This window comes from Plectropomus leopardus, chromosome 1 (genome assembly GCF_026936395.1).
Source record: "Plectropomus leopardus strain MGB_pleo_1.0 chromosome 1, ASM2693639v1, whole genome shotgun sequence".
Lineage (NCBI taxonomy): Eukaryota > Metazoa > Chordata > Actinopteri > Perciformes > Serranidae > Plectropomus > Plectropomus leopardus.
The window spans coordinates 18,147,468-18,164,099 of NC_142176.1; the positions used below are offsets into that span (position 1 = coordinate 18,147,468).

The 16,632-nt window shown below is 37.4% G+C and overlaps 1 protein-coding gene across 2 annotated transcripts in view; it reads right to left on the reverse strand.

The window, feature by feature from the left end:
- Positions 1-16,632, reverse strand: part of kif18a (kinesin family member 18A) — a 36,859-nt gene that overhangs the window by 1,401 nt on the left and 18,826 nt on the right. The window contains exons 14-17 of one of the 2 annotated variants that reach the window (XM_042486698.2): positions 14,681-14,737; positions 6,257-6,638; positions 807-899; positions 488-585 (exon numbers count right to left, since the gene is read on the reverse strand). In XM_042486698.2, coding sequence (XP_042342632.1) covers positions 488-585; positions 807-899; positions 6,257-6,638; positions 14,681-14,737 — 630 coding nt within the window. Of the gene's footprint in view, positions 1-487; positions 589-806; positions 900-6,256; positions 6,639-14,680; positions 14,738-16,632 lie in introns of both variants that reach the window. The other variant, XM_042486691.2, reaches the window with a different exon arrangement.

Sequence of the window (16,632 nt, forward strand, 5' to 3'; positions counted from 1 at the left end):
TTTTATGTGCTTCCTATTTGTATATGTTTCTGATAATATAGTGAAGAAATAAACACATTATGCTTAATCTCTCATTACAAGTCAGAGCCAGTAAAAAAAAATCTTATGGTTTAAAATGATAAAATTAAAGCTCAAACATCAGATAGCTTAGAGGGTATGATCTGCCCTTTAACTATGCCTGTTTTACAAACATACATCATTTTTAGCAGTAATGCATCATCACTTTAAAAAAAAAAAAAAAAAAAATTCAGTCTACAGAGGAAAACAACTGCCGGCTTTGTATGCCACTTATCCATGAAGCCACATATAATGAAAAAAAGAACATGAGTCTGTTTCACACTAAAGCAGGCACCGTTTGCAATTATTCAGGACATAAAGGACAAAACAATGAGTCTCACTATGAAAAAAAACCATTGCAGAATCTCACCAGTATGAAGACGCAAAACAGTGGTTTGTTCAAATTTAAATTTTCTGTGTTGACACTTACCTGCAAAGCGATGTACTCTAAGTGGTCTCAGGGCCAATGTGGAGTCTTTCTTTATGCGCTTCGGTGCAGAGAAACCCTGTGTTAACTCTGCTTTGATGCTGCTACATTGAATAAAATGGAGAGGGAAAATAGAAAAATGTTATCAAACACATCAATAGAATTTCACTCGGAGATGGCTAATTTTATTTTATTTTCGTGACAGTTCTGTACAGCTTTGTGCCCAAATAGTCATAAATATTTGTCAAAACACATTGTTTAATTCACTGCCAGTATAAAATAAGATAATTTACATGAATAAAGAGGAAAAAAAGCACATTACCTGTTAAATTTACGCTTTCCTTGTGCAGCAGACGTCATGCTCATGTAGGTTGGGTTGGCTCGTCTCACTTCTTGTAAAGACGGCATCTGTTGTCTACAAAACAGAGGTTCATGTTACCATGCCATCTCCACTGTCTGGACTTCACATAGGGAGCATTTCCCTTTGTATTCAATATCAAAGGACAAAAATATAAAAGTTTGGAAATTTGATGCTTCGTTTCAATGCACCTGCATTCAGAAATTTGGATATGCAAATTTAGTTGTCTCTATGATAAATCTGCTTTTGGTTTTCTCATAGCACCTCCAGGTACAAGATGAGTAGATTTATGTTTTAGGGTCGAGTGTTTGTTTTTAATACAAGATTACATCACTTTGATTTCAGAATCGTTACAGTAACTATCCATGAGTGTCAAATTCGACCAATTCCAGCCCAGGCAAGGACAGATGTGATTATTCTAAATTATATTAGATGTCTTTTAAACACCTATAATCACTTTGTGGCTAAAATTACTCCATCAGGTCCAAACTTGCTGATGTGAGGATTAAGAGAACAAAAACAAGACCGTGGATAAGTTGCAACCGGTAAGCTGATCTGCACACGATCGCTGGCATTGCTTCTGGACCAAAGCAAAACCCAAAGTGTGCATATATCCCAGTCAAGGACAGAACCTCACTGCACCAAACGATTGTGGACTGACCATGAGACGGAGTCCTACGAGCTGCTGTTGGCATCTCACAAGTAGTTACACAACGAGGAAATCAGCCTGGTGAAATCTGTATCACTTTTGATGTAATTAACAATAAGTTTTAATTAGCCTTAGGCAGTTAACCTGCCTAATATATTGATCAGCCAGGTCTCTTAATTTGTTTTGTTGGTGTTGCCGTTTTATTTTTCATTATTGATCCCATACAAGAAAGTTAAACTGTCAGTGTTTATCCCTCTAGTTTGCCTCTCTGCTAACCCACCTCTTAAAAAATTGTGTTCATCATTTAATTGTTTTCAATGACAGTGAAGGGTTTTGCTTGCTGCATTTGCGCTGCTGGGTGCCCTGAATGCTTTAAGTTTTAAAATTTCATTCAGAGAGAAAAAGTGCACAACGAAGCCCCCTTCTGTGGTGGCAATGACAAGAAGTAGTAGCATAAATGTCTTGTGTGAAGCTAATGTTAGCTCACTTTCAATGCTTCATAATTTGCCACACATTTTTAATGGGAGACAGTTCTGTGCCTGCAGTCTTTTGCTACAAAGCCACACTGTTGTGTAACACGTGCAGAATTTGGCTTTGCATTGTTTTACTGGAATATATAGGGATATCCCTGAAAAAGACACCTTTTGGATGGTAGCATATGTTGCTCCAAAACCTGTATATACCTCAGCATTCATGGTGCCTTCATGGAAGTGTTTTCTAAATCTTTTGATATTATTATGGATTGTAGATTTTGAAATCATTAAATTTCTTGCAATTCTGCATTTATAAATATTATTCTCGAAATGTTGGATTGTTTGACCACACAGTTAACAATGAACATGTTTCCCTGTGGAATGGCCTTTTCTAGTCTGTTGTTGCCCCTGCCCCAAATTTTCTGGAACATGTTGCAAGCATCAAATTCAGAATGAGTGTTTATTTTACAAAAAACAATAAGTGTGTAATTCTTAACATTTAGTATCTTGCCTATATAATTGAATACAGGTCAATAAAGACTTGTGAATCATTCCAGTGTTTTTATTTACATTTTACATAATGTCCCAACTTTTGTGGAATTCGGTTGTACTTTCTAATGACTTATCAACTATGTTTAGGCTGGGCGATTGACAGTGGATTGTCAAACTGTCCCTGACTCATCCTAAAATAAGCCTTAAACTGACCATCATCCAGGCGAAGCTGCTGGACCAGCCGGTGCTCCCTGTGGTTTCTCCTCTTTCTGAGGGATCTCCATTTTCCTGTGATCAACATACCATTTGGGGACATCCTCTCATCCTCAATCAGAGCAAGAACCCTCCACCTGTCCAATTTCTATACAGATTTTAAGGTACAGATCTGTGAGTTTACTTTATAGAAAAATAATAGTTAAGCTAAGGACAGGTGATTCTGTGGTTGCCTAGCAACAATTATAAAAACAAAACAAAAAAAAAAAACCAACAACAACAACAAAAAGGATGCAGCAAGCTGTAAAAAAGCGCTCTTTCTGATTGGGCCCTTACACTATTAGCAGCGTCTGCAATGGCCTTGTACTGAGAAATATTCACAAAAGGTAATGCTTTTTCTTGTTATCTAAATGCAGTGGTTTCCCTTTGAAATTTGACCTGTCTGTTGCAGGACAACTCCGTAACCAGGTGCTAAGTGCTCTCATAATGTCTGGATAAGCCTGATCTTTAGTATGTCAGGAGTATGTCACCAGCTCCTCATGGTCCAGTATGATTGTGGGGTAGCACAAATGTTCCCAAACAAATGACATTTCCTTGACTGAGACGATTCATTTTGGTTTTGAAGGTGGTTAGGAACAAATACACTGATAAACGCTCAGTGTATTCACGTGAGGGCTCATCTGCTTGGAGCATCATTCAGTGACGCAAACACTGTCTGCTGCTATGGCTCTAAATGTTTCCTATTCTGTTTGCCACTTCTCAGCTGGCTTAAGCATCTTGGCGCAGTGTTCCAGTCTGGAAACTTGCGGCTGTTGAGAATACTTAGACTGTTTGCACTTTAGTCTCTGTCTCGTTTTGAATAAGGTCCGGGGGATTTACCACTTCTGAATGGTTTAGCTGCCACCCAGACTGAGCATCTTTTACACAGAGTCCTTCAATAGCTTTGAAACTTTCAGTGGGCAGCCAGAGGGACATGTTTTTTGATTATTTAAAAACATTTTATGGAACTGATTCAAGAGATGCCCATGTTGCTTTTCTTTGAACCAATTTAAAATATATATATATATATATATATATATATATATATATATATATATATATATATATATATATATATATATATATATATATATATATATATATATATATATATATATATATTTGTTTTCTGTTTACTGCACTGAAGCTTGCTTGAAAATTTGATAATCTATTCTTTCTGTGAGCAATGTTTAATTCAAAATATGTGGTACAAGAGTTGTCTGGGTTCAAGAGACATGAATATCGAACAAACGTTGAATTACATTTTTTTTTAGATAGAGTTCAGCATTTTAACCGAGAATGGCTAGGTGACATAAGGAGTCTTTTTCCATTTGAATAAAATTCTAAAGAAATACCAAGAAAAATAAGTGGGGATGTCCCTGATGTTTTAAACCCCTTCGAGTGAGTTTAAGACATTCATTATTTGTGTTTGATATTCATTAGTAAAAGCTTCAAAACAGCTCTTTCAAAGATTTCTGGTGAAGGTTTCAGATTTGTGCTCTCAGTAAACCTCACTGCCAGTTGTGACATAAAAAAGGATTGGTGCATCAATATATTTTGTCAACTTTCTAAGTCTCTTCCAATTAAAAGCACACAGCAAGCAACAAAATAAATTGTAATATGAACAATATATATTGTTTACGAAGAGAACATCTATGTAGCTGTTTAACCAACTTGACTTGTCTCTCTTATTCTCTTGTCTGAACAAGAACTCAGTGATCAAAAAAATATCTTCTGTTGGCAACTGATGGGACAATTATTGGCTTGTAGAGAAATGAACAATATTAGATCAAATCAACCTTTGATGCATGCGACACCCGGGTGATTGTGAGTGCAGCCCAGAGAAAAGGAACAAGGAGTAGGAAAAACTGAGAAATACAAAAGCATATGTTTGACATCAGATAGCAGTTAGAGAAACTGGCTCAGAATTAAGACCTAATTTAGGGCATATGTTTTGTAAAAAATAGTGTTGTTCTGCCATCGAACTGCTCCGTATATCATAGAGGTTAATTGCATAATTATGCTAATACTGGCCACTGATATAATTCTGCTATAACACTTTAACAAGGAGGGCAGAAAAAACACTCCCTGGCTTACTCTCCATTGCTGAAGAGTGCATGTGGAGATAAACTATTTGGTGAACAGGAGGCAAGAAAGTGCGACAAATGGTTCTGATACTTCATGGCAGCTGCTGCAGTTTTTCCCTCTGAACTTGATTTAAAAAAAAAAGTAGGTATGTCTACGGTGAGATTGTGATATTATATCAATGTTGGTTTCTGCTGTGACAGCAGTATGTTTTCCCAAAGTGTCTCAGTTCCTATGAAGAGGTGTGTTTCCTATAGTCTTTCTTACAATATTTCCTGTTTATGTGGAGAGAAGTGTACACTATTGTAGCAGTAAATTTTGAAGGGGACCACAGGAGTGCAGTAGGCGGTACGTGGGTGTACCGATGCATTCGTTTACAACTACTTCGACGTGTTAAAAGGCAGTGCCATATGGACTGCCAAGGGAACCAATATACTGAATGTGTAGAGTCAAGAGAACTGCAATCCACATTACAAGCCAACCTGAAAACTGACTTGTTATATTATTGTACTGACTTTCAAAAAGGAGCAAACATCTTCTAAAATCATTTACAGTGTGTCTAAATAATCAAATATACTGATAAACATCTTAGAGGGATAGTTTTGAAATGTTAAAGGTGAGGTTGGTGTACTTAATCCATATTCTGCATATAACAATCAGTAGATTTTAGTCAACACGGTTTCAGTTTGGAGAAGTAGGTCAGAGTTCAACACGGAATCTAATCAATGTGCTGCTGTGGATGGGAGCAGCAACAAAATGTATTTTAGCCACCTAAAAAAGTTTTATTATCACTTAAAGTGTACACTATACTAAGAGTATTTTCACTGCTTTATCTTTCTGTCAGACAGCCTGTTATGTCTGGGAAGCTTTTAACGACTTCCCAGAATTACTCTATGCTCCTGTCAAAGCCACCAGACTCCATTGACAAAAACAGTAAATTCAGCTCACTAAATACTGGAGCGGTGGGTCTACCGCTGCTTCTATCAATTAGTTAGTTTGTGCTATTGTGTGACTTTGGTGAATCAGAACTACTGCTTTTGAAAATGCCAAAGTCTTACAATAACACAAACAAAATAACTGTTCAAGGCAGCTGTCGACCAACAGCTCTCATGTTCTGTCAACTTAAATTACTGTTTTTCTCAATGGTGTCTGGCTCTTAGCAAAGCGATAAAATGGCTTCATTTCCCTGTTGGAAATAAGTCTGACGTTAAGGTTAAGCAGTGGAAATACTCTCAGTATAACGTACACTTACATTTATACTGAATGTTTGCAGACCCCCAACCACAGTAGTACATTGCTTAGTTTTCACGCCAGAATCTCACCTGGTTCTCCAAATTGGAAGTGTGCCCGACAGACATCTACTGTTTGCAATATGCTGTCTATGGATAAGTGCCTCAACCCCACTTCAAAATATCATAACTATCCCTTTAAAACCAAAATAAAAGTAAGAAAACATTTCTAACCTTTTGGTAGTATTCTGGCTCCCCTCATTGGCCTTGGGTGGATGGAGTAGTTGGCTGGGACCTGAGAAGTCTGTGGATGTTGATTCTCGACAGGGACTGCCTGTGCTTATTATGATGGTTGCATTACTCGCACTTGGCTCATCATTGTCCAGAACTTCAAATGTCATGTTGGGATCCATGGTGCTGGAGGAGCTCAGTGGCAGGGCCCGAAAAGTTTTTTGAGACAGTTCTGGTGTGCACTGGAGTGGGAACATGCCCTCCTCAAACACGTCAGCCTTGGCGCTGGCCCGGGGACTTTGTGGTGGCAGTGATGCAGACAGATTTCTTCTGATGGGCATTTTGGGACGCGGTTCATGTTTCATATCCGTCTGTTTTCCTCCACCTAAAATAAACAATTTAATGTTAATAATAATGAAAAAAAGCAGCAATAGAATTAATGCAACCTAATTGACAATATACATTAACATAAAAACGATGTATGATTAACATTGTCACAAAGCCGATTGAAGCACTTGGCCCTGAAAACAACTTCTTACTATCAGTGATGTGGTTAGTGTTTTCTTTTTTTCCTGCTCTCCACTTAGTGGGCAGGTGATGTCACTTGCTTTCATGCACTAATCGGGGTTCAGCGATATTTTTTAAAAATCAAAATCTGATAAAAGTTTTGTTTTAGTTGCTTGTGCCTGGCACTGTCGATCAACACTGATCAAAACACACCCATGCAGTCCTTTTGAAGTAGATAAATTACATTTCCTTTTCATATAAAATACTCCAGGATGTTTTTACAACTCTTAACTTTGATTATTGCTAATATAGTGACAAATATTTGATTTTCATAGAGAAATACTTCAAGAGACAGTTAACCCCCAAATCAAAAACACACATTTTTCCTCTTACCTGTAGGGCTACTTATCAGTCTAGATTGTTTTGATATGAAATGCCAAGTCTTGGATATATCAGCACTAGAGATGTCTGTCTTCTCTCAAGTATAATGGAACTATATGGCACTCAGATTCAGGTGCTCAAAGCACAAAAACATCAACCATGACCCACTCACACAAGATAATCCACAGCCCTTGTTATGAACAGCTTCATGTAGGAACCGTTTTCTTCACACAGCTGGAAATGTGCATCTACTACTAGCTCACCTAGCACCAGCAAGCTAACATTAAGGCTCAGCTAAGGAGGATGTCATTAATGTTTAAATCTCGTTCTGTCACCAGCATGTGCCTCTTGTCAAAGAGAAGTTTATCTTGAGTAACCGGGGCATGATTTCTGGAAAGCCACATTGCTGTTGAATTTTTTTAATTATTTTTTTGGGCACTTTGAGCACCAGAAGCCATGCTGAGTGCCATCTAGTTCCATTACATATATATAAAACCCCAGACATCTCTACAGCCGATGTCTCAATCTACATCAATCAATCAAACTAGATTGATATATAGTCCCATATATTTTTGATTTTTTTGGTGAACTATCTTTGTAAGAGCTTACAGGGGCTTAAACAAGGCACATCTTGTTTCATATAAATGTATGGCAGAATTTTAAGGTTTCTTTTTCAGAATGCAGATATTAGAACATTACAGATGAGAGTCAAATCGGACTGAAAACTCTACAGCAGATTGGAAGAGAAACATCCCTGGATTCTGCTTTCTGTACCCTGTATTCACTTTCAATCACAGTATATTACCCATGTCTGCAGTCCAGTGTTTATGGGTCCTGATTAGGGTTGCAAATCGTAAGCACTTTCTTTAATCGATTAATTGGTAAAAGTAACAATCGATCAATTGTTATTTGAAAAACAAAACAAAACAAAAAAAAAACCCCAAACATAAAAACTTATTATTGATTATATTAAACAATACCAAATTAGTTTTCTCCTCAGTTGAAGCTCAAAGCAACATATTGCATATATTTTACAGCAATTCCTAGTATATTGATTAAATTTCACATGTTCGATGCAATTCTTAAAGACTGATTAATCGATCATCGATTAATTGTTGCCATCCCTAGTCCTGATGTTGTGTTTGATGTGTGCATGCTGGTCAAAGTCACGTGACACAGGATATGTTATTGTAGCAACATCGCCATGTAATTTCGTGACGAAAACGTTTGCTAAGAGAATGAATACAATTTCTGCAACTGATATTCTCTCAAGCGATCTTTACAGACATTTTCATCTGCAACAAGTCATCTCTGAGGTGCATATAAGAATGCATTGTTTACACAAGGGCTCTGAAAGTGAAAGCAAATCAAACCTCTTTAAAAAGTAAGCAGGGCAACAGTAGACACAAACCTCCCCAAATGATGCCATCCCCCAGACTAAATCAGTAATTAGTAATAAGCAGTGAAGTGCCAGCCTCAGGCTAAAAAGTGCAGTTTAAAAAGATGTCACAACAGAGAAATGAGATGGATCGTTCCCTTACATCAAAATGTGATCAGTAGTGTTGGAGATATTATGCATGGCACAAGACAGTTTAACATCACAGTGCCCTCCTTGTACATGTAAACTAAAGTCAAAATGGAGCTGTGGCATGCATTGTTATCCTAAAAAGCACTGCATTGTATAAATAGACTAGAGCTCAAGGATTTTACCTGCTAACAGCCTTGGAACTTTTTATAAAGTTAGGAAAACATGGTGCTCAAACAAACGACTCTGACTCTTTCAACTCAGCTTTTTAAAAGGTGAACATATAGGTGCTGCTGTTGTGGATGCTGTAGGTTCAAATGTATATATATATATATATATATATATATATATATATATATATATATATATATATATATATATATATACCCATATCATAGGGTGCTCAGTAAGTTGCTCCTATTATGTGAAAATGGATCATTAAAATGCCAGTGCTGGGGTACCTGGTGGCTCAGTGGATAGAGCAGTGCCCCATATACAGAGGGTGTATCCTCGCATCAGCAGCTGCAGGTTCAATTCCAGCCTAAGCCCTTTGCTGCATGCCCCCCCCCACCCCACACACACACTCAAACTATCCTGTCCATTAAAGGCAATAATAGCCCAAAAGATAAACTTAAAATAATAATAAAAGAACTCACAGTGCAACAAATGTGCCCTATGACTCAATATGGCAAAAATCCCTTTTCTTTTCTTGCTAGAGTTACTCTTTTATATAATATAAATACTTCTCCCTTGCAGTGCTTGTCTAAATGTAAAAAGAGACCCAACTAATGAAGTCAATATCAGTTTAAGCGTATGCTATATTTAGAATATTTTCAGCACATTACCTTGCAGTCTGAAAACATTTTCCATTGGGGAGCTAAAGCTATTATCTCAGAGCCACCAGACTCCGTTCACAAAAACACTCAATTTTACTTTGCAGAACAAGTTGTTGGTCTATTATTGCCGCGATTGGATAATTCATCATTCATTCATTCATTCATTCATTCATTCATTCATTCATTCATTGTCTTTCCACCTGGCTGCAGAGAACATCAAGTCTCTCCTGTAGTTGCATTAACATATTATGCTTACTCTCATGGTGATGCAGACATAAAATACAATGCTTTTAAAAATGTACGCAATAACTGGGCAAAACACAACAGCTAGTTTAACTTAGGTTACTTTTAAAACATGCCATATTTATTCCTATGTACAAATTTTAAACAAAACTGAAGTTGAAGTCTCAACTTATTGGCTTGTCATATTGACAAAAATGTTCATTGCATGCCGATGTCATATCTACTTTAAAAGCAGTTATCTGCTGATACCGACAACATGCCGATATCATCGTATACCCCTGGTTACAGTTATGGCTGAAAATGACAACAGAAAGACAAACACGTTTGCAGATCTCATATAACTCTGCAATTGAAATCAGCTGCTACTTGTCTACCCAAAAGTCATTGCTGATGTTACTGTGACATTGCAGTGATTCAGTCTACATGGTAGCTGGCATAGCTGTACGGACAGAAAACTACCGCTTGTGAATAATATCTGGAATCCAGTGCTTAATAGCATAGGAATTGGTCGAACTTGGTTGATTAAGTGGTAATTATTACAAGAGGGCAAATTCCCAGCATGACTGATTGTTGTTTTAAGTTTTAAAAAAGTGGGAATACTAATACATTAGCAGTTAAATGCTTGCATTTAGATCAGTGTTGACATAAAATATAAACTAAGCACAAAAAGTAAGGAAATTTGTGTTTGGTAGATTACTTCTATACTCAGCTCTGCTGCTCATCCCACAAATGCATGTTCCTAATAAATGTGGCACAATTTAAAAGGGAAATAAACAGACCAAGAGGCATTGTTACAACAAAGAAATAATCTGCCGAACACAAATTTCCTTACTTATTGTGCAACATTTATTATGTTTAGCCTCTTCAGCTTTACTAATTGTAAACACTAAAAAAAAAAAAAAAAAGACCAAAAAAAAACAACCAAAAAAAAAAACCAACTTGTACAGGTTGGTGTGCAGAATGAGGTTAAATCACGTTGTCTGCATCACATTATGAACACCATTACACTCATGGCATTTCCTGCAGGAGTGTGGTGAGGGTTAGGGAGGGGGCTAAAAAGGAAAAATGCCAGCACATAAAGGAAGTGAGAGCACTAAATGCAAAGGTGAATGACTGATTTAGACATTACCTTAAATATCAAAATGCAATATTTAGCAAATGTGAGTCAGACCTAAGACAGCACACCAAGTGAGGACACGATGATAAATAGCCCTTTTCTGTGGCAGAGGAGTTGTCTCTAGCAATAAATGGCAGCAGAGTTCCTTCAATCACATATTTTTGGCTTGTAGGGGATTAATACATGCATGAGTTGCTATTTCTGGTGGAGGCTGCACTGAATTAGGGTCGCCTGGTTGCTGCTGCCTGTTTTTTATAGTGCGCCTTTTCTGGTTGGTGGAGCAGGGGAGTTTACGTCTGTTGACGTTTTTTCCTGCCCTGCTGTGGATCTGCATTTTCATGAATGAAGCTCAAGAGGGATTGGGGGGTGGGGGTGGTGGTGGTGTTAGATGCTAGACAGACAGAGAAAAACATTTGAGGGTAGGAGGGAAAGAAAGGTATAATGGAGGAAAAAGCCAGACTAACAGACGTTTGAAGAAAAAGGGACAGCTAAAATCTAAGGAGGAAAAAATAGATAAGAGAGAAGTGAGAGGAAGAGGATCGAACGGGAATATAAAAAGCACAGCATAAAGGGGGCAGTGGGAGGTAGCTGAATGAAAACTCACAGAGCTATTTATAAATGCATATGAGGACACGTTTTAAATCAACTATCAATTGTGGAAAGCAGAAATGTTCCTTCAAAGTGATTACTTTTGTGTGATTTGCTATTATTAAGCAGCCCACAAAGAGTTAATGCTCTTTCAAAACCCCAACCCTCTCTAAAACCGATGAAATTTGATTGGCTTTGCAAGCTGCAGGGTGGAGCTATTTCTCATAACATGCTGCAGTGACTACCATTAAGAGCTGAGGAAGCAGTAAGGGACTGACAAACAGTGTCAGGATAAGATCAGAGCAGTTTGCCTGTCTGCTAAAAAAAAAAAGCCTTATTTATTCCGACATCTGTGTTATTTCAGATGCATATCATTTAGTAATTCATCAGTCATTTAGCATAGCTAATAATTCTGCAAAGCATGCATTAAGTTGTAGCCAGTGTGTGAGAGTGTGTTACATATATGAATGAGGGGTAGCTCTGACATTATTATGGAAATAATGCTTTCAGGGATGCAAGTGTAAGCCAGTGAATGCATAATTGAGGAGGATTTACAGAGTTACGATTTTTATAGGAGAGATAAAACTGTGGCTGTATCATCTAAATAACTGGAACATAATAATGCAAATACACTCATTTAAATGGCAATTCAAAATTAAGCTATTGTTAAGCCTCTAAAAGGGTTGCATGTATGTTGTGTTAAAATTGCATGCATGAAATGAGTTATTTCATAAGGCCGTGCTGCACACATTTATGTAATGTGAATATTTCTCATAAATTATAACATTAAATATATACTTTGCAGGATTGTTACGGTTCGTAAACCTGTGAAAATGAGTTTAAAGGCAACCCCAGATCTATTCTCATTTGACATTGCCCCTTGGTATTGTTTGTGTTTTTCAGCGCTGTATCTCTTGGATGCCTGCCACTTATAATCTGGCACCTGGTTACTACCTTTTTATAAAGCCCCAACCTCACCTAAGCACTGTGGGCATAGAAGCCAAGCGGCAAACTCCGGGGCTGAAAAAAGAAGCCAACATGGAGGTGCCAAAACTGCAGTGCCTTGAATGACCACTTGAGGCTGGCTCCAGAAGTGAGTCAATCCCCATAGACAACCATGTTAAAACACTCAGTTTTACAGTAGAAATAAAGATGTTTACAGCCTGGTATAAAAAAAAACAGTTTTGGTCTCCATAGAGAACGCCAGCAAATAGTCCTAAAGCCCAGAAATATGTTAGCATTTCAGCATCTCCGGTACCCTGTCAAAGTCAATGGTAATTTTGGAATTCATTTTAGGTCAGAAGCATGAAATAAGGTCTGTGGTTAACACTAACTTAAGAGACTTTCATGTTTTGTTTTACGACATAAAATACACCAAGAAACACCCCATTTGCGAAGCTTTTATGTGTCTTGAAAAAGTTCATTGTCAGCTCACATTAGCTTAAAAAATGCTGAAAATGGTGTATATTTGTGAAGATTAACTTGCTGAGTAATATGTGTAAGTATCATTAACGTTTGTTTACCACAAAGCTTTTTGTCTGCAATGATCCAAAATCCAACGGATAAATCCCATAGATTTTTTGAGGAGGGAACCAGGTCTACAGTAGCTTCTGCGTAGGCCTGCAGAAAAACCCCTGGGGCACTCTTTAGCTATTTCATCATTCATCATTTCACCAGTACATGGGCTGAACTTTTGTAGTACTCACCCATTTACATTTAATCAAAAGGTTAACTTTACACATGACTGAGGGCATGGCCGCTAAGTAACAGGTTGTGAGACGTCACAACAGTTTATAACTCAGATCCACCCCTCACTCCTCCACAGCTCCCCCTCACGTCCAAATTTTGTTTATTTTGGCTCAAAAAATCCAAGATAGCAATGACTGACATGCTGAACTCATGGCTTCAAAATGACAGTCTACAAACCAACAGGTGACATCACGGTAGCTACATCCATTATTTTACACAGTCTATGATGCATGCCCATAAACGTTCCAAACACAGAAACTAAAGAAATAAATAACAGGCAGAGTCTGCAGAAAAAATACAATGCCACACACTTCTAGTAGGTCGTAAGTGATGAATGCAAGGGAATACTTCTGTATGGGGCTGTACTTATTTTTTTCTTTTAGGAAATCCTGCATGGTATATCATTAACAAAATCTGGCACATTTTGCTGTAATACTGAACAGCTGTGTCCACTTCTGTTGATACATTGTAACGGTAACTTATTGTATCTGAAAATGTAGTGCTCTACATTTATTTTGCTGCTAATGGCAGGAAATATTCTTCATTAATCATTCTATTATTGGAAAAGTGTAAAAGTTCTCTATAGTAATACAATTAGAATAAGTAGAGACACTTGTCGAAGGATGGCTACAGAAGTAGTGGCAAAGAAAAGTAAAATTACGAGCAAATAACAATAAATGACCAAATGGGAAAGAAAACAATAAAACAACTGGCCTGATGTGTAGAAAAAAGGGTCTGGCAGATGGGCCAACAGAAAGCAGGACTTTTTTTTATAATAAATTGCAGGGAAATTTAATAGTGGTAGTGACAAACTCCCTAGTGCTTTAATGTTTCATTTCCATTCAAGGAACTCTGGTCATCTGGCAGGAGTATTTTCTTCAAAAGTTAAATTTCCCACAATATGTTTCAATGAAATGTAGACCACCTGCAGTAAATATCATTACAGCCAATTTGAACTGCAATATTTCACAAAGGTTTTTGTGTTACATTTCCCCAAAGGTTCCATGTGTACAGTTTTCCCCTCAATAAAACCGGTTGCGAGTATTCACATCATTTCATTATTCATGTTTTGGCCAGGACAGAATGTCTGCAGCACAACTATAAATCAAATTATATTACATGTCTGACTTTTATTGTGTTTTTTACTACTCTGAACAAGTCATTTTACTTAAACAGCTAAAAACATGTTCAGCAAATAAAAAGCAACACGGCAAAGTGAGAATTTGGGCTTACGCAAAAACAATTGGAAAAATTTATAAGGCACATGAAAAAAACACAACTTTATGAGCGACGTGTTCACTTCAATAAAATGTAGCATCATCTCTTGACGTGTGTTTGGCCAAGTGTGATGGATTGAGTGAAAGGTGACAAGGAGAGAGGTGAATGATTGAGGGGGAGGGGGGATTAACAGGCATGCAGGGGTTTTAGATTAATGACTACAGTATGTTAGCATGACGGGGGAGAGAGCAGAGGAGATTTACCTTTTGGTGATGGAACAGCGTTGCACAGTGATGTTCTTTTTGTGCGTACCTCTGCACCTGAGAATCAAAAAAATCATAGAGATTCAAGTAGAAGCAAAATAAAGATATCTCAGCTACATAAACACAGAAAGCCTGAGAAACTTCTGCAACCCTCATGTGTTTTTTTTTCATTAAAAATGTTACATGATCACTTTAGGTTTGAAAAGTGCTTTATGCCTTTCATATGATGGTTTGGAGTTTTTAAAGTCAGTCAACTATTCACGGTTCGTTTTAAAGAAACATTGCTTTCTTACATAAAAATGTGAAAAATTTCCAAGGTGAAACACTCTCCGACACTTAAAAGAGCTGTGATTCAAGGAGTTTTCTTTGTGCAGTGTACCAGACATTCAACCAGTGGAATGATTTTTGATTCTATCTTTACATTAGAAAGAGTCAATCTGGCTATTGTACAATGTTCAGGAAATCAAATCTCAAACAAAAGCCCAGGCATGATGCACAGTGTAATGTGGCTTAGACAAGTCACAAGAAACAGTATTCATTCATAATGAATTGCTGGAAGATTTAATCTACCTGAGGTGTTTTGGGTCATACAAACAATTTATTACCATTTAAACTTTAGTCCACGTCCAAAAGGGGGCTGACGCTACTATCTGTATTCAGGAGTTGTGAGTTTCTTTGTATTACTGACAATGAATGTGATTGGGGAAGAAAAAAAACAACACTTTCAAAAAAGTGATGAATGTAATAGAATTTGAAGGAAGCCAGCAGTGAAGCAGAGGGATAGGTGCAGAGTTTACTGTCCCACAATTGATATTATCACCGTGATTGAGTGTTGTTAGCCAGCTTTGGTTCATGCTCCACTGTCTGTCATGTCTTATATGTCATAGGGGCCTGGTGCTGCTAGGTCATGCAGAGATGACAGTTAAAAATGAACTGTGCAATCTCATGGGTCCCACAATACACACTAGACCTGGACTGAGGCCAAATACACAGCAACTCACTAAACTATTTTACAGGACAGCTGCTTTTTCTTTTTAGAGGGGGCCTATTGTGCTCATTTTCAGGTTTATACATACTGTATATTTTGGGTTTCTACAATGAACATGTTTACATATTTTAACGTAAACATGTAACCCCCCCCCGAAAAAGAATGACCTGCCCTGATTGGTCAACAACGTTGACAACCAAGATTACATGTTTCCCTGATGTTAGCATGTAGCTTTATGTAGCAAACACATAGTAGCATGCCTTGAGCAGATACCACATGCAGAAAGCTGCCACAAGCTGAAGTCAGCGTGTCTAAATAAAATGATCTTATAATAAAAAGATGAAATAGAATGACTTTAAAGCTTAGCATTTATAGATATTGCTTTGAATTGGTAACCCCTCACATACCCTGTACATTACATAGGGCCACATTAAACTTAGTAAAGCAAAACATCCTAAAATTGCTGACTGTTAAGCTAGTGTTGGTTAATCCTTGCCAAACTGCAGTGCATCATGCTTGAACTCAACTTAAATATATTTATTTAAAATACTTATCAGGCTATTAAAAAATTAGCTAGCTATTACCGCATGTCAGAGGGATGAATGGCTGCGTTGATGTAGATTTACTTACCATGAGGCCTCTCTCTATTTCTTTCTCTCTTGTTTACATTCTGGGGTGGGGAGGGACGAAATTGCCGCATGCACTTGAAGTTAATTGAGGGCGACAAATCATTTACATGTAATTATTGGGGCAACTCGCCTCCCCATAAAATAACGCCTGCTCCATATTTCTTCCCACCAGCACAAGTTGATGAATGCATGTGTGAGTTATTATTTTTGGCTTTCAGACCTTTCTCAATTTTTCTTTAGGACCAGTGGTGTATCATATAAGTTGCAATTTATAAAATAACATTTAATGGACATTTCCCAAGGAAATGTTTTTGTAAGTTGGGGTTAAATCAAGA